The 23,774-nt window shown below is 31.4% G+C and overlaps 1 protein-coding gene and 1 long non-coding RNA gene across 5 annotated transcripts in view; both read right to left on the bottom strand.

Moving 5' to 3' along the window:
• Positions 1-23,774, bottom strand: part of LOC143196671 (uncharacterized) — a 102,682-nt gene that overhangs the window by 36,121 nt on the left and 42,787 nt on the right. The window lies entirely within an intron of this gene.
• On the bottom strand, positions 18,745-23,543 carry LOC143195346 (uncharacterized). 2 transcript variants are annotated; one of them, XM_076402402.1, is made up of 4 exons: positions 22,644-23,543; positions 22,089-22,359; positions 21,864-22,031; positions 18,745-21,761 (listed from the first exon to the last, which is right to left on the bottom strand). In XM_076402402.1, exons 1-4 carry the CDS (start codon positions 22,893-22,895, stop codon positions 19,819-19,821), a joined length of 2,634 nt encoding a protein of 877 aa, XP_076258517.1. In that variant the 5' UTR covers positions 22,896-23,543; the 3' UTR covers positions 18,745-19,818. The 2 variants fall into 2 exon arrangements, with proteins under 2 accessions (XP_076258517.1, XP_076258516.1); XM_076402401.1 differs by having other exon boundaries at positions 21,864-22,359.

The raw sequence follows: 23,774 nt of genomic DNA, 5'->3' as shown, positions 1-23,774 counted from the left end.
ACTCGATATATCGGTAATTTTTCGCCATCCTTAACTCGGACGCGTGACTATGACATCAGCGGGTGGGCCATCCTGTCGTCTTTTCCATTGCGCCAACTAAGCAGGTGACAGTTATTGTTGTTTGATGTTAAGTAATGTAACCAATACTGTTTGTAGTTATTGTAACATTGCATTAGGTGAGAAATAAGAAGGTATTCCTTAACTGTCGTAGAGAAACACAAATCATTAAGTATGTGGATGAGAATCCTACAAAGAAAAAAATAGAAATCGCTAAATACTTATAAATTTCCTAAATTACACTGGTCATATTTCTAAAGTTTAAAGAAAAAAATATGTGAAGAAAGTGGGTTGTGTGTAAACAGTAAAATATTGAAGATATTTGTATATACGATCGTGAAGGTAATTATTTTAAATGGTTAAAAAAGTGCCAGGGCAAAAATATAGCAATTGTAGACCCCTTATATTCAGAAAAAAGTTAAACCGTTCGCACTATAATTGAGACATGTAGACTTCCGTGGTAACAATGGGTGTCTTCATAATTGGAAAAAGGTATATAGATTTGGAAAAATATGTGAAACTGCAGAAGAAAATGAAGAAGTATGTCAGGAGTGGGAAGATAAACTTGCAAAGCAGATCGAGGGCTATGACTCCGACGATATCGTGGACGTCAAAGAAACAGGACTTTTCTACAAATGTTTATCGTTATGACAAAAGCTCATCATTCAAAAGCGATACGTACCATGGCGGGAAAAACAGAAAACATCGTTTAAAAGTATTGCCAAACTGCACCGAGACATGGTAGAACAACTTAATCTCTGTATAACAACCTCATTGTAACGACTTACTTGTATTACAGTATCTACAAAGTTATACAAGACCTCTTATTAAAACATGAAAGAAGCTTACTAAATCACGGCAATGTGGGATCACAAGCTGGACAAAGCGTAGGATTCAGATGGTTGAAGGGAACCAAATCATATTAATTTGTATGCTATACTCGTCTTACTTGTGAATTGATGCAAGAACAATAGAACAATAATAACAAGTTTATTTGTGAATTAAGATTGTACTAAGAATATCTGAAATGATAACGAATGATTTGAATTATCCATTATCCATTCATTTATTGGTTAGATCCCATTCTTTAAATTAAAAAGTAGGCGACACATTTGTTATAACTAGTTATTTAATATTAAGTAATTTTTCACATACTTACATATTTCAGACTCAAACTTAATTAGCGTTTGATATATATACTCTCACTGATATATTCTATATAGGTTTGAAGCACGGCATAGATATCATACATAGTTCACCTATAGTAATTCAAAAAGTTTTTGTTTCTTCAACCTCCTTTTTGTTTACGCAATCTGTTTTGGTGTTTTCTCGTAAATCATTTAAATTCCTCGCTGACCCTTGGCAACCTTAGATACCTGTAGATGTCCTAAACTCTAATATATCACGTGGCGTAAATAATGCCGTGAAGAACTTTGTTCTGACAAGTTTTGATCACAGTGTTATTGAATTTTTATATAAAAACTATTTGTTCTGGAGTAATAATTTAGATTGGTTCAAGAAACCACTACATTTTTTGAGTAATTATACTATAGGATTTTAAATTAAGTTTAAATGATTTAAAACAGATCGTGTTACTATATATCGGGTACACAGCATTTGCAGAAAATTTTACTTTTTCTAAATTTAGTTTAAATAAAAACAAGACTGATGATCATCGGATGTTGTGTGAATCTTATGGCAATCATGTTTCATCTATATCAACAGGTGAATGCTGGTTTCGATGTTTCCAAACAGGATAATTTTGACACAGAAGATAAATAGTTTAATAGACAGCAAAAAAAAATTGAACCCGAGGATTTAAAGGTATTACTGGATAATGATCCATGTAAAGCGCAAGAAGAATCTGAAGAATTGCTGGTAGTAACACAAGAAACCATTTACAATCGCTTGCGTGGAAATGATCCAAAAGCTTGGATATTTTGTACCGTTTTAATTGAAAGGCGTTTGGTCATGTGTGAAAAGCTGCTTTAATGGAAAAATCGAAATGTTTTTTTCATTATGTTGTTACTAGTGATGGAAAGTGGAGCCATTACGATAACACAAAGGAGAAAAAAGATGGGCGTCACCGGGTCATGCATTAACATCAATGGCAAATCCGAATATCCATGGTTCCAAGCTACTAAGAAAACTTAATAAAACCATTAATGTGAATCGTTATCGATTACCATTGATGTGTTTGAGTCGAACACTGCAAAAAACGGTCGAAGTATGAGCAAAGACATGACATTGTTATTCTTCAACATAACAGTTTTCAGCCCCATGTTACAAAACCGGTAAAAACATATTTGTAAAAATTATAAGGCGTTACATTCTCGCTGTATTCTCCAGACCTTGTTCCTTGTGTGTTTCATTTCTTATGAAGATACCTATTATCGCTAGCTGGAAATATATATTTTTTGTATGTGAAATCTACATTGACTTCTCGATCGCTTACATAGTGCTAACTCTAAATTGTCAGCTGTTAATAGCTGCTTTTGTTTCTTAAAACTTGACCATATTAATACTACGTGTACCGAAAAATCACTAGGCTTAAGTATGCAATGTTATGATTTGACACATATGGCATTTTATTCTGCTGACCTCAAGCTTCAGAAAATTTTATTTTTTCTAAATTTAATTTAAATAAAAACAAGACTGACGATCATAAGATGTTGTATGAAGTTTATGGCAATCATGTTTCGCCTATATCAACAGGTGAATGCTGGTTTCGATGTTTCCAAAAAGGATAATTTTGACACAGAAGATAAATAGTTTAATAGACAGCAAAAAAAATGAACCCGAGGATTTAAAGGTATTACTCGATAATGATCCATGTAAAGCGCAAGAAAAATCTGAAGGATTGCTGGTGGTAACACAAGAAACCATTTACAATCGCTTGCGTTGTTATATTTTGCGAAAGTAACACGGTCATGGATTTAGACCTCTTCGAAAATGTTAACTTTTGTGCCTGAAATCGTACATTTGCGGCACGCAAAACTTTTCTTTTCTACCGAAAGGAAAAATTCGCTGAAAGACATCGTTTGCTGGCAGAAACCCACAGTGAGCATGCTCTAACCTCAAAAATATGTTAGACATAATTTTGAAAATTCAAAAGTAATTATTTCAATGTGTAAGACAAAGGAAGTTCCGATAGACTGAAAAAGTTTGCAGATGCTAAACTGCTAGAGTTATTGGGTGAAGACCTAATCCAAGCTCAAAAACAATTGACAGAAATGTTGAAACTTGGACACCAGAACTACTTGTAGAGCAGAAAATGGTTCGACGAATGGTTTTGCCCAAAGAATATAAATTTTTTTTGGGATGGCATACATAAAATTCCTGAAAGATGGGCAATATGTATAGAATCAATTGGCTAATATTTTGAGTAAATAAATATTTAAATTTTCTTGAAAATTACGTAGTTTTTTCCGAAAAAAAACAGTAATCACTTTTCGGTACACCTGGTACAGGAATATTCACATTTAGCGTAAATTTTAGGACACCCTTTACATCGTTGCTTTAGACTGCATATCATGTTTACTCGACTAGTCTCCAGTAAAGAAAGCCTTTGGCTCTGCTAATCAACCGTTAGTACATGCACTAGCTCAAAACCCATTTAATCTATTTCTGAAGCGTCCTTTGTAGTTGCACACCTAATTAATCGTCTCTGCGTATCCCGAGCATAGCCATAATATTTTCCACCCAGGTCGTCCTGGATCCACGCATCGTTCTCTCGTAGCTGAATCGCCGATGAACTGGAACGGGCAACCCTTTTCGTCAAAAGCGCCTCGCATTTTCACCTTCTGCGTGTTCGACGACGACGGTCGCATCTAAATTTAACCGGCGCGTTCCCCATCCTCCCAAGTGTGACCTGGGGCGTGAAATGGTGTCACGCAGCTCGACGTTCCACCTCGAGCGGAAGCCGATAGGATTAAGCCGTTGCTCCGGAGGCGAGCACTTGGCAAAATCGGCCCACGGTTTCGTGTTTTATAGATTTTATTTTTTATTTTGCGCCAGTTTACCCACCCCTTCTCTCCGACACCGTGTGCATCGTACACGAACCCGCTTCGACGGTCAAAAGGATGTTGGCATCGGTCCGACATCAAAGAGTCCGGGTCCGGAACGGTCGTCTTGTCAAAGGATTGGATACGCGTGCGGAATGGGGACGTGGGGGACGGATTGGGCGTGAAGCCGTCTGGAACGCAACGTTTGAGACGCGACCGATCGGAAATGATTCGTTTGTTTTTAGCGGCCGAGCTACGGCCGGAGCAGAGCAGAAAAAATAAACTTCGGGGATGACCTGGACGTTCTCTGTGTGGACGAAATCTCGAACGGTGGCCGATGGTTTTATTATTGGCTTATCCTGTCAGAGAATATCGATTTAGTGTTTTCTTTAGCGTTAATCTGGAAAAAAGTTGTTGTGAAAATGGTTTTATTAATGCATGAAGAGATCCTTTTAATATTTCAGCCTGGTAAATAATGGTATTTTTAGAGATTGATCTCGCAATTTATAAGACAGGAGACCTTCTATTAAATTTCTTCACCCGGAGTTACTCATTATTTAAACGTTGGATACTTTATGACGACATTATGGAAGAAGGCATTTAAGATTTTGTTAATTTATTTCTGGTACAAATGATTCTGTATGCATTCTAGTCAAAGGGGTATGCGTAAAATCAGATAAATTAAATTCACATTTTAATAGCAAAATCCTAAGAGATTTCATAGATTCACTCACATATTATAGGTATGACCTTTAGGGACCAATTGTCGTTTAGAAAATCCAGACAATAAACAACAGGCATGACAAAAGAATCAAACCAAACATATTATATATGCTAATGTCATTGTTAATTATGTTACCATTCTATACTAATCTTGACTCTAAAAAGTTCTAGGCCTCTTAGGTAAACCGGCATAAATAATGAATATTGATTATTTAATATACAAGCATTTGGGTTGCATAATTAACTAGGTTTTTCTGTTTTCAATAATCCTAGCTTGGCTACATACATAGTAGCACTATTTTAGTTATGCAACAAATCATCAGTACCAGTCATCATATGTTACAGAGGACAACAACAAAAAAGTTACGGACGATATTCTTACTATTATTTTGATACTGTTTTTATTCATAGATGTCTCTATGATCTCGCGAATTTACGAATAGTCCGTAATGCGCAGCACAAAAAATATGGACCAACACGGAATTTGGCTATTGTCCAAAAAAATATACACTCATCTAAGCGCTAGTAGACTTGGAAGTAGAAATCCTGAGTTCTCTGAACTTCCTTGTAAACTTTTATCGATCACCAAATTGGGTGTTTTTCACCAAATTAAGCGTTTTTATTTTCTGGATTGAGAATTTTTGGTTGAGACAATGAAATTTATAATTTATTGTGCTAATAAAAAATTATGTAATTGCACCGTTTATAATATTATTTTTTGTTTTTAAGGTTATGCAAAAATAATAATTATCGTTAAAAGATACGGTTAGAATATATTTTACTGTACGATATTGTTGAACAATGTCTTGGAAAATCACCCTCCACTTATGACTTAATGGACCAAACGGTATGCTATCTAATAGCCATTAGACCGCGTTAGTAACAGTCTGGTATTTACAGTGTAGTGCCTTGAGTGGCATCTTGGCGAATTAACTCCACTTTATTTCATGGAGAGCAGATGTTGCGAAATAGTTCTGAAGATAGAGCTATTAGTGTTTCAAAAAATTGTCTGATTGGTGTATATTTTGTGAAATTATGTATTTGTTAAAACATTTTTGTAGGTTGAATATTGTCATATATTTATTGATAATAATTTTTTGTTGAGTATGTCAAAAGAAACGCTCATAACCTTAAAAGAGGCATAAAAATTGTGTATAATGCACATGTTATTCTGAACAGTATTCTGTACATGTATGTATACAGCAATAAGACAGCTATGTTTTATTAATGATACCTTCGTATTTTTCTACTTCTATCTCCCCGCAATTGTCGGTATTAGATCATAATCTCACATCATTTCATTCAATCACTGTCACTTTTGCAATTGCTATTTAAGTGAATAATTAAGCGGCTAATTTCCAGTATATCTGATCCTGAATATTTGTTCAGGATTCCACTATTTGTAAATTTCTTCTTCAGTGGGTCTTGATTGAGTTCATCCAAACCGAGGGTGTTATTGTAGATACAACGCTTCCTTCTTGATATCTAGGTAGATCTTGCTCGTATATCCTTCTCGACCTGCATTTTCCCAGTAATAATTTGCAATAGTTTATTCTTTAACATGGTCTCTTCACAACTTAATTTATGTATTGTAAGCCATTTCTTAATTGCGGCCTTCTTTAGGAGCTGATTTTCAAACTACAGCAGAAACACGTTATGGTTAATTTTTCCATGGTAGTCAACCTTGGACTTACAACTCTCCGCCAGATATAAAACCATTCCTGTTTTATGCATGAAGAACAATGTATCTGCATTGAATTATTAATAAATAGTATGACTAACCAATTGTTAATCCAACAGTTACCTTTATCCATCAACTTTTATTGCTTTTTTTACTATTTTTATTTTCATCTTACTATAACTGACGATGGCTATTCAGAAATATCCATGTCTCATCCAAATATAAAAATTGAAATAACAAGTCGTCCTTGATTTTGTATTATTTAAATCCTATATTACCCAAAAGTGTATGAAGGGATATTCTACATAATTCAAAGAGCTTCATAACTCTAGTTTTAGAAGCTTTCTATGTACACTTTTCAGTTTAACAGTTTCCAAATTATGTTTATATTGGACAACCTACTCACTGTTTTACATATTTCATATATTTAATCTCTGATAGAGCTAACATTAAGGTGACCCTTCGTATGATTCGTCGTATTAGCACGGTTTCTTTTAGGTGATTACTAGATTATATTGTTTTTAATTTTTTGAGATACTTTAGTAACGGTGCCCATACTAATATTCAGTACAGTTGCAACACGCTAAAAATATTTGCAATAAAAACCGCAATAACTTAGTACTAAACAGTATCAATATCGTCTAACGCATTTCACTATTAAGAGGTGGCTTTCATTATCTCGTTCTTGTCCAAAGTAACTAATTAAAGACTCAATCTGTTTCTGACTCTGATTATTTAATGGCTTGGGCATTTTTAACCAGAGTAATAACCAGCGATTTGAAAGTCATCAAAACAAGCAATTCGCCGAAAACAATGTATATATATATATATATATATATATATATATATATATATATATATATATATATAACCTGTAGCTATTAAACTAAGGTTTTGAAGAATTTTGCATACGTCTGACAAAAGAACGACTTGTCTAAGCAGATTTGGTTATATGTTCGAATTTATCTGATAGGATTGTATCTTTTTTAACTAGAATAAAATGAGAAAGAAAAGATTGTCTAAACTTAAGGGGAATTTACAAACTGCGACAGGCAATAAACTAAAAATCTTGATGATGTGAGTTCAGCGATATTTTGAATTATATAGTATATATAAAAATACAGAAAACAAGTAGATGCGAGGAAATGGTTGATATAGATTGTTTAGTGACAAAGTATCTAAGAAATCATCTGTTCTAATGTTACTAATTTTGATTAATAACGTATAACTTCTCGATATAACACTTTCTATATGAAATGCATACATCCTTTAAAATACCAATAGCAATATATTATGTAGAATTATTATATGATATTAAAATTGTTATATTGTTATATAATTTAATATTTTAAGTATTTATATAGAAATACTTATTTATAATTATCTCTAATATCTGACCTTATTTGCTAATTTATAAGACATTGTTATAACACATTGTTACGGTTTGAAGCAGCTCATTCAATTTAATTATTTTCGTCTAGTGATGCAGAATATTAAATGTATTATAATGGATACAAAGAAACGTACTGTTATGTATTGATGCTCTTTCTCAAAGATTTCATCAGAACTGAAAGCAAAATAACAATCGCACATTCGCTACCTTCGATTCTTCTGTCGTTCATTCTTATTTCCATTTTCAATCGACATTTCCCGTCTGTTTCATATAGCATCAATTTTTTAGATAGGAATGATGCAGATATAATAAATGTAATAAAGTGCACGGATCAAATAAGATTTGGAAGCGTGGAAATATGATTGGGAATGTCATTATATTAAAATATGTCAAACGAAGTTCTCTTTAACAGAAATTGCTAACGTTACTTTATTGAAATTGTTTTTTAAATGCTCGTATCGATTGCTTTGGGAGAATAATTGTCTATTATCCAAATTATTGACGAATAAGGACCAACATTTGTAAACAACGTAATACGGTTGGTGTAATACTATTTGCTTGTCATAATTTAGAGTTCCTTCTTCACCAACTAGGTTTTATCTAGACTGGACTTTAATAGTAATCGAAATTCGGCCACAATTTAGTAAGTTAATCATGTTTCTCCCATAAAAGAGAAAAGGGAATAATTAAAAAATATCTTAATAAACTTGTTTTCACAGTATTTTCTAGATATAAATTAAATAATTAAAATTATTGATACAATGTTCAAAGAATAAATTGTCATATATCTTATAACATTAATCTTTAAACACGTTAATATTTATTAATGCTTTAAAATGTTTACAAATTTACTGTTGATAATTTATAATTTCTTTTTTTTTCTTTTTCTTTCTTTTTCTGTTTGTCCCATGACTTCAATCTATGCAAATTAGGTAGTTTAACTACAAATTCAAATGTAGTTAGTCCCATTTTAACTGCTGCATATTTTCATTACTTCATTTATGCATTCATATAGTCTTTATCTTTCATCCATATTTCTCACTTAAAATATATATTGCAAAAACAATAAATACACCAAGCTGATTAAAGTAATAGTTTATTTAGCTAAATTTATAAATAAAATCGGGCTGTTCTTTGCGTATTTCTTCCGCTCCTCGATATTGGAGTAATTGTAATTGATTTCTGACAGTAGATGTATTAAATTTTATTTCTATTTTCAATTATTGAATTTCAATATTTGAAGCTATTATTTTATGTATGTTATATAAATCTGGAATCTCGTCCTTGCAAATAGCTCGTCTTGAATTAGCCTTCTAAGCCTTTAGTTTTTGTCTTATACCCCATGTGAGAACTAATAACTTACCAAAAAATGAGGAGTTAAAATTCTATTAAGTTGTTTTAAAATTCTTAATATTCATTGTAACATTTAATTTAACTATTGATGCACAAATTAACGTATTTGTTACTTTCAATATTTGGTTATTGCTTTGTTAAGGAATGCATTTTCAAATGAAATATGAAAAGAATGATTATATACTATGTCTATAAAATCATATAAATTATTATCAGTTCTAAAGCAAGAACAATTGCTTTAGCTGTCCTGGGTTGATCATACTATTCTTAATCATTTTTATCAAAACTTGCCATAGCTCTTAACATTTTAACACACTCATTTTCTATTTTGATATCGTTTCGAATGTTACATGTAGGGATTTGTCTACTGATTCAAAATTTTCTGCCAATTTTGCGGTAGAGTCTTGCCTGATTCCGATTATAAAAATTACTCATAAGTGATTGATTTACGCATAACAAAAATAACAAATAATCTACAGAACTGGAAACGCATCGGCCAGAGCCTAAAATCTTTGTTTATATAATTTGTGTTGCCGATCTGACGACTATTTCTGGCAGCTTGATTTGAGTGTTTTCAGTTTATTGGGATTTATTTATTTATAACAGATATTACATAAAAAATTTAGGCCTAGAAATTCTTCCTCGATATAAGCTAGAACCGTGCTAAAGGAAGGTAAAATTTTCGCTAAGCCGATGAACTAGCCAGTGACCAACTAAAAGACCATTCCAGAAGATCCGATCCTACTCAGAATAGTTATTGATGAGATCAAATTTTAGACTCATGATTATTGCTAATAACAAATATAAATTTACAACCAGGCCTTCGCAGGATTCGAACCCGTAATTAGCCTAGTGGGAGAAGTCCTGTCGCGTTAACTACTGTGACTCCCAGACTGCCTAGTAGTGTAAACTGCAATAGCTATAGAAAACCTAAAAGGGGTAATCAACAAGATGCAAAGACAAATAGACTGTAGTCTGGAAAATATGGTTTAGTAATTTTGCGTTATTGAGCAATGATAGAAATATAGTTACATCACTTAGGGGATTCACGATTCCTCAAACAGAATCAAATGAATACCTGGGCATCAATCCCGATGCTAGTATAAAGTAGAAACATCAAGTTAGACAAGAAGCAGAGCAGATTAGTCAACTTACAAAAATTACCGGTTAGTCGGAAGATTCAACACTGCTAATACAAAGTTCTTCGGATAATGAAATGTACAAAATCAGGCAGATTTACAAAATTAGTTAATATTTTTAATTAAAATATGAAATAAGGTTATTAAATAAGAGTAAAGAATACTGAATGTCAGTATTATGGCCAAGAGTTATGCTTAGGATTGGTACAACACTGAAAACGTAAAAGATGTTAATCAGTTTGTTCATATACAGATGTTCCTCACTATACGAACTTTCCAACCGTTAGAATTATATTGATTATCTTAAAAGAATTACAAATAAATATAATTGCCGCTAAAGCTCAGAGTATTTTCCATAGAATTCTTTCTCTCAATTCATTGAATTTTAACTGGCCCTATTTATTATCTAGTAGCTGCAATGGTGGCTCTTGATAAAACTTTTAAGGTCTGCAGTTTTTGTAAAAAAAACTTATGTTGTTTATAAATCAAGTCAATCCTACGTTCTTTTCTGTTTGCCAATTTGGCAATAACTTTGTCAATAAAATTGTCTATTTCGGAGATAAACTGTTTTTCAATACAAAAACGTTTTGATGCATTTTGGTTTTGAGAAACACCTTTCGACTTCTGATATTATTATCGAAGTTGTTATTACGATTTCTAATAATTGTCTAGTATTCTTTAACATGTCTCATAGACTGTTTGTTATTAAACATTTTAGAATAGGTAGTGTACCATTTAACGTTCTGGAATTATTTCTTGAATAAATAATTGACAGTTCATTTCATAATCGTTCTTTATTAAGTGTGGGATAAAATAAACATACGTAAGTGGGTTTATCATACGGAATTTTATAGAAATTCGGTAATTTACTGTTGCCTGGAGAGTTGCGTTTGTTTTCTCTTATTTTCTTGCGTTATTCTTATTCTGAATACTGGAATGAATACTGACAAGAAAAATGGACAACGCCAACCAAGTCGTATATAAGATATCTCTAATGCGAGACATCATAAAAAAACTACATAATTATTTGATAGAATCATTCATATTAGTTTTATAGATATTTCCAATAACTATCTTTTATAACTAAAGGCTTATATAAACAGCTTTAATTGATGAAAAAACATTATCATTAAGGGGGAAATAGATATTCCGGATCAAATTACTTATTAGGGCCTGAACAATGTTTGACATATTATTACTTAAATTACATGTTACATAAAACGTATTAGTTTTAATGTTTCTTATATGGTGTTCAGTTTAATTTCTATTTCCAAAATGAAGAACAAAGTACGGATAAGTTTTTATCATAAAAGTTTTCATAAAATAATTACATTTAGATTTTAAAACATATTTGGGCTTACATATATAGACCATGAAATAAATGTAAATAATAAAAAAATCAGTTATTGAGGGTATATGTAAAAAATTTTTATATTTAGACAAATTCAGCTTCATATGGTATAACATAAATAATATGATAAAGCCATTGTGTGAAAAAGTTGTTGATATAGTAAACTTATCAGAAATTTTTCATGAATTCATTTATAAAAACACATGTATGTTGGCGATTTTGATTGCATTTTTAACACATTCTGATGCTTCTAAAGAATCTAGAACTGCTCATTAATCGGAAGTAGCTTTAAATGATATGTTATTTAAAGTTGGTTGTGAATCTATTAAAAACATCAATTCAAAGAATACTGTGATAAGAAAGTACCATAGGTTTATATATAGTCTATCCAAAATTCTTTTAGTAATGCGTCATGGATATTTGTGACGTCGAAATATTGCAATGTTGTCGAATTAATTATGAGTTTTACTTCAGTTTGGCTTTAACATACAAAAAAATTTTAATCTAAATAAAATAATTGAACAAAAATATTATGAAATATAATTTATTTTAATATTATAGTGAATCTAAAAACTACAGTTAATTATACAGCCACAATAATTTATAGGTAAGAGTTAAAATCTCTTATCACTATTGCTTTCAAGAATTTTTCATACATCTGACAGCCGGTCGCTTCCCGGTTGAGTGTACGCTAAATTATTCGAAATATTAGTTATAATTACTACAGGTTATAAACCGGCAAACATTATTTTAGCCGTAATATATAATATTACTCTGTTTGAAAATGCTGAAAACTATAGATATTCAAGGTCACAAATTGATTGCGGCTTTAATAGATTATTTTGAAAAAGAAAGGAACTAATGGAGGCCTCCTTTTGCTGGTAAATTTCGTTAGAGAGGGAATTATTGACGATATTAAATGATATAAGTCCCTACAATTTTATTGAAAATGTTTTTTTAGCGGTTTGCTGCCGGGCGAAATATTACTGTGAGTACTGTGAATAACATCGCTTACAAAATGAAGAGTAATAAGTTAGATTCACCCAAGAAAACCCGTCTACATACAAAGTGAGTGACGAATCTTGACCATCTTGATATTGGCTCTATTCGAGACCAAATATACGAAATGTATAAGAACAGTAAGTACACAAACTATTTTATCGATATGAACGACATTACATTAAAAAGAATTAAATTTTTAAAGGCATAAAATAAGACCAAGGAAGATACACTATTTGAATTTGTGTATCTTGATGAAACTTGGATATTTAAAAATGGTTCATTGTGGCACTCTTGGTAAGACGGTAACAAAAAAAAGTGTAAAGAAAACAAAAATTGATGGAAAAAGGTAAGTGTTACAATAGCATTTGATTAGGTTTTGTTGATTAATATATTTATTAATAATTAATTTCAGATATATTGCTGGTCGAGATGGATATTCCATCAAAAACTATTTAGATATATGGAAGGAAGCATTGTCAACCCTAACACATTGGGTTTGGATGGACTCGATTAGACATACAGAGGAAGTAGTTCATAAATGGTGCAAGTGTGAAACAGGTTTCAGACAGATTAGAAATTAACAGTTTAGTGATTGAATTGGACAATGAGTGGGAAAGTGAAAGTGTCTGAAGCAAACTTTCAGGAAATGTGATAATACTTCGCATTGCTAGAAATTCCTGAGAGAGAGTGATGAGAGTGGAACAACCAGAGGTATGCACATAATTAATTGAATATAACTGTAGAAAATGGTATTGTAGGGCATGAAAGGTTTGTGTGCACAGATATGATTGTAATTGTTCAAAATTAAACATGAGCATTAGGTTACAACGTATGAGGGGAGAATGAATACTAACCGTTTTGTAGGTGAATGCAGAATTCAGTGATTAATTTTATGAAGAATGGTGAATGGTGGAAGGCAACAAGAATTAAACGAAAAAAGTAAATATGCTCTCGAATGAAAGTAAAATACGTTTCTCATATATACAATTGTTAATTAAGTAGATTAGTCCTCCAGGGGGATACCACTACATAAAAAAACGCGGATAGAAACTCTATCTCATGGACGGTGTGAAAAAGAGTTAAATGTAAATAAAACAAATCTAACCTACAAACTATTACAGCTGTGTCTTAATTGTAGTTTTAAGTCCTTCGATAATATATGTATTAGAATTACTATAATGTTAAAATAAATTATATTTCATAATATATTTGTTTAATTATTTTATTTAGATTAGACTTTTTTGTATGTTAAAGCCAGTTTTTTGTATGTTATGTTAATTCGGCAACATTGCTCTATTTCTACGTCACAAATATCCATGATGCATTAGTAAAAATACTTTGAATAGACTTTACCATTTTATATAATCGTCTTTAATATCTGATTTAACCCGCTTGGCTAGTTCCTTAACTGATAAAACCGGAAAAGGCTTGAAGAGATGTATTGGAGAAGGCTTGAAAAATCCGATTCAACAACCGTCTAGAAAACCGGAAGAAAGTAAATCATTTATAATCTAAATAATATACTTCTTGATCTAACAGTTTGAAACATATTTGAAGATTGAAAACTTGTTTTCTCAATACTTAAAGAATTAAAACAAAAAAGTGTATTAAGTTGTAAGGTAAAATCTAATGACGGAGTCGTATGATAAATATGCGATGCGATGTAGTGTAGTTACAGACGCTATTTTAAGTCTGTGAAATTTAAAGTTCTAAGTATATATCAAATAATCGCAAATTGGATGGTAACTCAAGAACAACGTTACGGAAGGAGGTATTTTTATTATTATTTACTAATAAAGTCTATTAATAAATCAAGTATGCTTACTAGTAAATTTTAATAAAGTGGGATAACTAAATTAATAAAATAATCCGAATTGTAACAACTACTTCATAGTAACAATGCATTTGATAATTGAATTGAATTGCTTTACTAATGCACTAAAACATGTATAAACACAAACTATGCAAATTGGTCTAAACTTAATTGGAATTGGAGGATGTAATGTAGTTTAATGATATTTGTCGGGCATATAGAACTAGAGCAAGAAGTTCTGCTAAATTACCATTCATTATATTGTAATTGCTATATGTGATTAGAAACATATTATATCCCCAAAAATGATTCACCAAATATATATTTATATAACTATATATACTATCGAAACTATCGAAATAGTAATTACTATTTTCAGTCAAATGCACTGTTCGACTGTTTTTTTCCATTTGTAATGTCAGACGAAGATGTAGGAATTCTTGTCTGTATAAATTGTGACATAGGAAAGGACGAAAATAAATGCTTGGGGCAGTTAATTCTAAATGTGTTTATATTCTCCAATGGTAGTCTATGCGAGACAGAGATGTCTATACATTCAATCACGTGTTAACTTTAAAAAAGAAAAGGAAGAAAAAATATTAATTTCTATTAACATGTAATAAATAATATAATTTTAAAGGAAGTAGGATTACTTTTATACTGAATGTTCTGTGGATTTGTAAAAGGAAATGGAATAATAACACCACAAATGTTTTATCGTATTTTACTATATTAATTGCTATTTTTAAATAACATAATATAATAAATATAAATAGTACAATACAACTTAAACAAAACCTAAAATCTAGAGATGTTCAATAACCATAACTATTAAATAAAATGTAAACGTATACGTAATCATTGAAAAATATAATCCATGACGAACCTAAAAATGATCGTACAATAACTACCAGACCCTTTTTAAATAAAAGTTTTATTTATTTTTGAACAGAAATATTTTTAGATCACTGTTCATGAATATTACCACGTTCAACTTTTCTCCCGTGAGGCGATTTTTGCGATCGTTAATTATTTGCTCAGATTTTGAAAAAACTCGTGCCGACGGGACAGATGTTGCGGGTATAGAGGAATATTTTACGTGTAACTAATATAATTCAAGTATTCTCATTTTATGGGCTTGCCAAAAATCCAATTGGTTTTCTAAAAGTCCATTGAATGGCATTTCCAAATACTGCTTAGTCTGTAAAGTTACTGCAGTACTTGGAGTAATTACTTCTTCCATTCTAGTAATTTTTTTATTAAAGTATCTCCAGATGTCAGTACATTCTTGGTCAGTAGATGTGTCTTGAATTTCGAGTTGTGGAACTGTATTTGTATTTTTTGATGTTGGAAGAATGGCACTTTTTGTATCGCCTCAGCATTATTTGCAAATTTTTGTTATAATATTTATATTTGAATAAATATTGGCATTATGTTAATTTTCTAAAATACTAATATAGGTGAGAAAACTGGGTATTATGTAAAAATTTAAATACTAAATTATAGTTTATAACATATAAGTAATAGTAATAGTAAAAATAAAATTTTATAATAAATTGTACTGTGCACTATTCTTAGACAAATTATTATCTTAGGCTTATAGTTTCTTGATAAATATCTTTGTTATTCACATTAATACCTCTTTACCTAAATATCTTAACTTCTAACTAATACTGGCTATTGCAAATTCAGACATTCTTATTGCTTTAATATTCAGTAATACATTCGTTTTTTTATCACAGAAAAATTTAAACTAAATTAAATTAGACATTAGAACACTAAATAAAGATATTATATTTATAGTGTGTTAATGAAAATCATGTTCCGTTACACCTCAATTTTGATGGTTTCAAAAAGATTACTCATTTGTTGCAGTATTAACTTTATATCCTGTTGAGTTCCACAGAAATTTACTCAATACCATATGTTAAGTAATTTTAAGTTAATTAAGTAGTAATTTCAGCATCTCTTGTAGCCTCCGCATTTACCAGATATTGATCCCTTTGTTCCGATTACTGTTTGTTCCAAGGGAGGTAATCGGCAACTGTAAATGACCAAATCCCCGGACATTTATTCCAGAAGTAATTTGAAATTTATTATTAATTAAGTATTCATGTGTTCGACTACACATTCCCAATCAATTTGCTATAAAAGGTCTGCATAATTTATCGTTTTATAATTCCCCGTTTTACTTTTATTTAGTGCAGAATCCGACAAGGATCATTTTATTAGGATCATTTATCCTAATTAATAAAAACTGTTGCGACAGTCGTGGGCTCGAATCCTGCTAGGGTATAGTAGTAAATTTATATTTGTGTTTGCCAAAAAGGCAAAGGTATAAAATCCGACAAGGAAAGTCTTAACTAAGACCGAATGTCTTCTAGGATGATCTTTAAGTTGGTCACTCGTTGGTTGGTGGGCCTTAAGCCAAGGATCATTTTTTTTTTGGAAGTTAAACAGTAGGTTCAGTCCAGATATACCCCAGTTGATATAAGGGAGACATTAAAATATAACAAAATTTTTCAAAATTATATTGCATTTGCTGTATTATTATTTTTTTCAATATAAATATAAATATTTATATGAACTTTCAATAGACTATTTCCTGTAGATTTATTCATCTCTTTTTTTTTATTAACATAACATGAAATATGTTATTCGTTGAATTCGTCGAACAAAAATAAAAATTGAATAACCACCGCATACCCTACCGTATACCATCTATATATTTTTCATAAACATTTCTCAATAAGCATTTTCCTCGATTCCGTACGGCGTTCCTACATCAAATTTCTTCCGAAAGCGACATACAAAAATAATGGAAATGGCAAATTGTCTGTTTCGATAGGGACAGGAAAAGAATAAAAATTTAATTTTAAATCGATTTCGAGCATTCATAAAAAAAAACGAATTCTCATACAAGTTTATGATTTAATTTTATATTTTATTTTTAGCCCGGAAACGTATCTTTTAACTCAATATATATTTATGTATATTAGGTGTTGGAATTACTTCGTAGCGTTTTACGAAATAGTAATAGTATAGTAATAGTAGGCAATGATAGATATTACTTTTATGAATCTGTTCTGAAGTATTCGTATTTTTACTACAAAGGTGATCCATGCAAAATTTATCTTTGTGTTGTCCTCAATATCATTTTAATTTTAATTATATACATTTTAGGCTTGGTGAAAATTTTATGTATGCCTCCCTGTTTGAGGCAAACGGTCATCTTGAGGTGTACCATTTTTTGAGTTATTTTCAGTTATTCCCATATTGGTTCACAAGATATTTAGAATTTTGATTTAGCTCTTGATTTAGTTGGATGTAGGGTGTACAAAGAACAGTTAAGAAAAATTGTTCTTGCTTCTTGCTTAAGGACTGATGGTAATTTATATAGTTCTGGAGCCATGGTGAAACATTGTACTAGAGATAATTCTAAATATTGTTAAGATTTTTCGGTAAACTTTAGTGAAATTAACTTCTGATTCACTTCAGGTTTCTTGAGTAAATGTATTTTTTAACAAAGTATTAACTGAATATTCCAATTAATAAATGCGTTAGTTTGTGTATCAAAAGTTGAAATGTATTGTGAAAAATATGTTAACAATTAAAAAATAGTTTCATAGAATTTTAATTCCTCATTTGTTGGCGAGTTCTTAGTTCCCACTTGGGACTTAAGACAAAGTAGGAAGCAACGAATCGAGGAAAACCATAGAAGACAATTTAAAGATAAGTTATCAGCCAGGGCGATATTCTATATTTATATATTATACATAGAATAATAGCTTGAAATAAATACATCTACTGACAAGAAAAAAGTTACATCTACTCTTTTAAAGATCGAAGACTGGATTGAATAAAGAAATAATCATGTAATTTTATTTAAAATTTAGGTAAACAATTTTTTCTATTAATCAGTCCGGTGTATTTAATGTTTTTCAATATATATTTAGGTTTGTTACATGAATAAAATATAAAGATTATGTGAATACTTAAATGAAGTAATGAAAATATGCAGAAGTTAAAATAAAACTATGTTACCTAATTTGCATAGGTGGAACACATATGACAAATAGAAGAAATTATGAATTATTAACAGTACATTTGTAAACATTTTAGAGTTGATAAATATTAAGGTGTTTAACGATTAGTTCAATAAGGTATGTGACTATATGATATTTTATATTTTGTATTAATTATTTTAATATCTATATAAAACTAGCTGACCCGACAGACTTCGTCCTGTCAAAAAGATTTGTAATGTGGCAGTTTTTGTGCCTACGTATTTTAAAAAATTCTCCTGAACAGAACCATCACCCTGGTGATAGGGCGTTGTGAATAAAAAATAATTAAATAAAACATATATAAGGATTGAAAAGTAAGTAATCGCTTTATTGTTAATCATGTGAATCATAATTATTATTATTATTATCATTATATTGCTTTGTGGTATACGATGTTTTTTGTTTGATTACCTGGCGCATAGATAAACAAATCTGATGGTTTTCCAACACGGGAACAGGCAACATACAATTGACCATGTGAGAAACATGGGTTTTCTAGATTAATACCACAAACACTTAATGATTGCCCCTGGGACTTGTTTATAGTCATAGCAAAAGCAAGCCGTCAACATGTCTATAGGAAATTTGCCATTACCAATGTCAATGAGTTGTTTAGAGAATATGTTTCCAGATTGGTCATTTTGCAACTCGACACGCATATTCTTGCTTAAATGAAGTACTTTAACATGTTTCCACAAATTGGAGGACTTTAGACATGCATTGAGTTCATCAGCTGGCGTTGATCGTGGAATCACTGGCAATGTTTGACGAAAATCTCCTGCTAATAAAATCATTGCACCACCAAATCGGTTATTATTGCTACGTAGATCTTTTAAGGTTCTGTCTAAAGCCTCCAAAGATTTTTTATGTGCCATCGTGCATTCATCCCAAACAATCAATTTACATTGCTGCAAAACCTTTGCCATTGCAGAGTTCTTCGAAACGTTGCAGGTTGGAGTTTCATTGCTTTGCATATTTAATGGCAATTTTAGTGCTGAATGGGCTGTTCGACCACCTTCAAGCAAAGTTGCTGCGATTCCCGACGAAGCGAGTGCAAGTGCAATTTTATTTTGTGAGCGAATTGTTGCTAATATTAATGAAATAAAAAAAGTTTTTCCTGTACCACCAGGTGCATCTAAGAAATAAATCCCTCCAGTTTCATCATTTGTTACTTTCATAAGAGTTTCAAATACATACTTCTGTTGTTCATTTAACAGTGGAAGATTAGTTTGAATTTATTCTTTCAAAGCGTTGAGATCATACAGTCTTTCTCGATGCAACTCTTGGTTAAAAGCGTCATGCATTGGACGATTGGGCGCGGTCAGGCCTAATTGAATTAATAGTTTGTTTGACATTATCAAGCACATGTCCTCAATTGAAATCAATGCTTCATTGTAAATTTCTTCACTGATTTGTATATTTGGATTTCCCATTCTATTCCGTATTTGATACAAAATATCATCACACATATAATCTTTGTACTTCATCCACAAATCAATTGGGTTTGATGGGAAGCATGTAGATATGATTATAGAAAACAATGTTCGTATTTGATGAGTGTGTGATGATATTACAGCATCATTGAGAGTTTGATCCCAATGAGCGTCATTTTCAAGCAATTGCAAACGTTGACAGGCTTCTCTGTAGGATCCACACAATTCACCATCAACAGTTCGTAACTGTTGGAATGATGTTGGGCCACGTACATTGACTAATAGCAGTCGTAAATAAAAACATTCATCATTGCTTGGATGTACTGAATAAATCCGGCCAATCGCATCGGTGGAATATACATCTGTATATCCTGGAACTGGTTTTCCTTGTTTCCGTCGTATAAATCTCCTTGAGGATTGATTCCAGGTATAATATTTTGGCATTTCAGAATATAGCAATGTTTGTGCGAAATCATCGTTTTGGCATGTCTCAAAAAAACTGGTTAATGTAGTAGATGGTGGCTGAGCAGCTCTTTGTACTGCGTTCTGTGCTGTAAAATACACTCTTTGTCCATTTTCTAAATGCACAGCTAAGTGAACAACAGAAGGGTGTCTCTCATGAATAGGAAAAGAAAATATTCGCCAAACTGCTTCATTACTACTGACATAGCGGCCCATTTGGTATTGGGTAACTTCATCATTAGAATTCTCTGCACCAATTTCAATCACAGCCATATCACTCCCTTTGCTTACATATTTGCAAATGTATTTAATCGATTTCACTGAATGGCAAGATTCAACGTTGATGTGTGCTTTGAATGTCTTTGATAAAATGGGTGAATATGGAACAATCCAACGATTATCTATTTCAATATCTTGTTGATTTAATTTGACAATTGTTGATTTTCCATTGTCTGCTGTCGATCTGCGACGATACAATGGATAACCGTCATTACCAGTAATTGTTTCCGATATTAATGTCCGTGGATATCGTTTTGAACATTTACCATCCATCATACACGGTGAATTTTGATTAAGAGTTCCACAGGGACCATGTATCATGTTTTTGATAACTACCTCATGCAATCCAGGATCTACTTGTACATTAGGGATTTCAGCTGATATCACTGTATCAACTTCATTTGGCCTTATCTTTTCAACCAACCAAATCAAAATGTGTGCATGTGGCAATCCTCGTTTCTGCCACTCCACAGAATACATCCAGCAGCGTGTCTCACCAAACACATTATGTTTTACGATGAAATTCATTAAAGATTTCAACTTTTGTCTAAAGACTCTGGCTGTAATATCATGACGATCAATGGATGATTTCCCAGGTAATAACTCCTGCTTAATTTCTATCCATTGCGGATTGCATGTAAATGTGATGAACAAATCTGCTGTACCATAATGACGAACATACGACATGGCATCTTGAGCATATTCGTGCATATGCCGAGGGCTTCCGATGTATGTTGCTGGAAGAATAGTCATCCGACCGACATTCTGTGCATTTCCATCAGTATTAATCGCATCTCGAAGGTGAATATACTCTTCAGATCGGAGTTTGGTTTGATTCAACCTGATGAATGTTAATCTCTCCGTTTCAATTTTAACATACATGTCATCAACATATTTGTGATATAATCGCCGACATTTCAATATGTGATTATCTGCATTTTCCCGAATCATTAGGCGGTATGAATAATAGTTCATTGAACTGACTTTTTTGTTGGTTTCAGAACCTGTAAACAGATTTTGCTTTAATAACATTCAAATATAAAATTAAAATACATAATATAGTGACTGAGATATTATCGCCATAGCTAAACTAATATTTTAGTTACCTGTAATGGGATTTATCATTTTTATTGATAAATCGTAGCCATCTTCACCTTGCCAAAATATAATGGGATATTGCAGTGCATCATATGAGCGGTGTGTTTCCTTTATAGGTTGTAATTGAAAATTCCGACGATGTAAAACAATATCACGGGATTCCAAGTTTTCTCCAACTACAACGATAGCAACTTCATCAATAGTTGGTGCATTAAAACGTCTTGTATGTTGACCTGCAGGTGTTTTATCAGCTCTGATTACAATTTTGTGATTATCGGATGGCATCAGATCCAGGGCAGTTTTAAACAATATAATCAATTGATTGTGTTGATGAAATAAAGTTTGTAATTGTTCTACAATAGACCTTTTTACTAAATTGTTATGTGCACAACGCAGATCAATTTCTTGTGGTGAATTGCCCATAAAATAAATTTGCAGGAATTTGTTGTCGCTATCTGACACTGGTAACAGTGAACCTGCTCTGTGATATATTTGCCCTTGTATCTGTAAATAAAAAAAATATTATGGTGTGGTATAAATTAATGGATTGTCAATGATCAAACTTAAATAATATTTGATCTTAAAAAGTATATATTTAGTTTTAACTAATATCTATCAAATATAAAATATAATAAAAGTGTCACTGAAACTGAATCACCATATAATATGATGACTAAGTGATATATTTCGTAATGATTAAGAAATTGAAGATTAGTAACACATCTTAACTTTGGTGACAGAAAATTTTGTTCGCTAAAATAATTATGAGTAACTGCTATAATACATACCTTGAAAGTTGGCATAAAATTTTCCCGAACTGCATTTGTTGCCCCAAATGAAGTCATTTGAAAGCAATTGTTATATTGTTGAATATGTGTCAAAAAGTGTATAGAATCTGTTCCTATTCCTGAAACCAATGAGTACAATGGTTCTGGTGGTGGATCCAATTGTATCAATTTCACTTTACCATTTGCGCAACACAATCCATTGGCATCGTTTTTGTATTTTAATGCCTTACAGTGTGAGCAAACCAAGTTCATAGAACCAATAACAACACATTGGTAGTTACTGTAGTCAATTGACACATCGTAACTGAAAGCAGCTGGATTCAAACTTGCGCGATTATTAGTTGAATGTCGCGCTCGCGCTTCACGCGAATCAAATATAAATTATTTTTTCACTAATCACGAACTAAACAAACACTAACTAACTAAACACTCTGCACAAAACACGATATACGAATTTGTTTCGTGTATCACTTGACAATTCATCTGTCATCTGTCAAAAGTCATCTGTAACAGACAACTTTTTTTTTTAAATTTGATATGACTTGAACTCAAATCCTTTTAAGCCGTACGAATTGTTTTATTTATTTAAAATTTGAATTAAATTTTAAACAAATAAAAAATTTTAAATAAATAAAACAATTCGTACGGATTAAAAGGATTTGAGTTCAAGTCATATCAAATTTAAAAAAAAAAAGTTGTCTGTTACAGATGACTTTTGACAGATGACAGATGAATTGTCAACTGATACACGAAACAAATTCAAACAAAAAGGGCTATTTTTAGGGTTTTTCCAGCAACAATTCTAATTTTTCTCGCCGTAAAAACCATCCCTGAACTTCAACGAACATTTTAAAAAAAGATTTGGCCAAATTGGTCCAGGCGTTGTTAAGTTATGCGCTTAGGAACATATTTTGCGATTCATTTTTATATATAAGATATATAATCTACAAAGTAAATAGAATTAAGGTTTGAAAAGTTAATCGTTAATTTAATTAATTAATTAATCGTTTCTTTTAATTTGCAATATAAACAAAATAACATGATAACATAAAGCCAAATATCAATTTTAAAATTGTTTTATTCGTATATTCTTTGTTTTAATATATAAGCGGGTATTACTTCATTTATTAT

This window comes from Rhynchophorus ferrugineus, unplaced genomic scaffold, assembly GCF_030347505.1.
Source record: "Rhynchophorus ferrugineus isolate W39M unplaced genomic scaffold, kcgeb_rfMv2 rfM4, whole genome shotgun sequence".
In the NCBI taxonomy this organism is placed as follows: domain Eukaryota; kingdom Metazoa; phylum Arthropoda; class Insecta; order Coleoptera; family Curculionidae; genus Rhynchophorus; species Rhynchophorus ferrugineus.
This window is presented reverse-complemented; position numbering and strand designations above follow the sequence as displayed.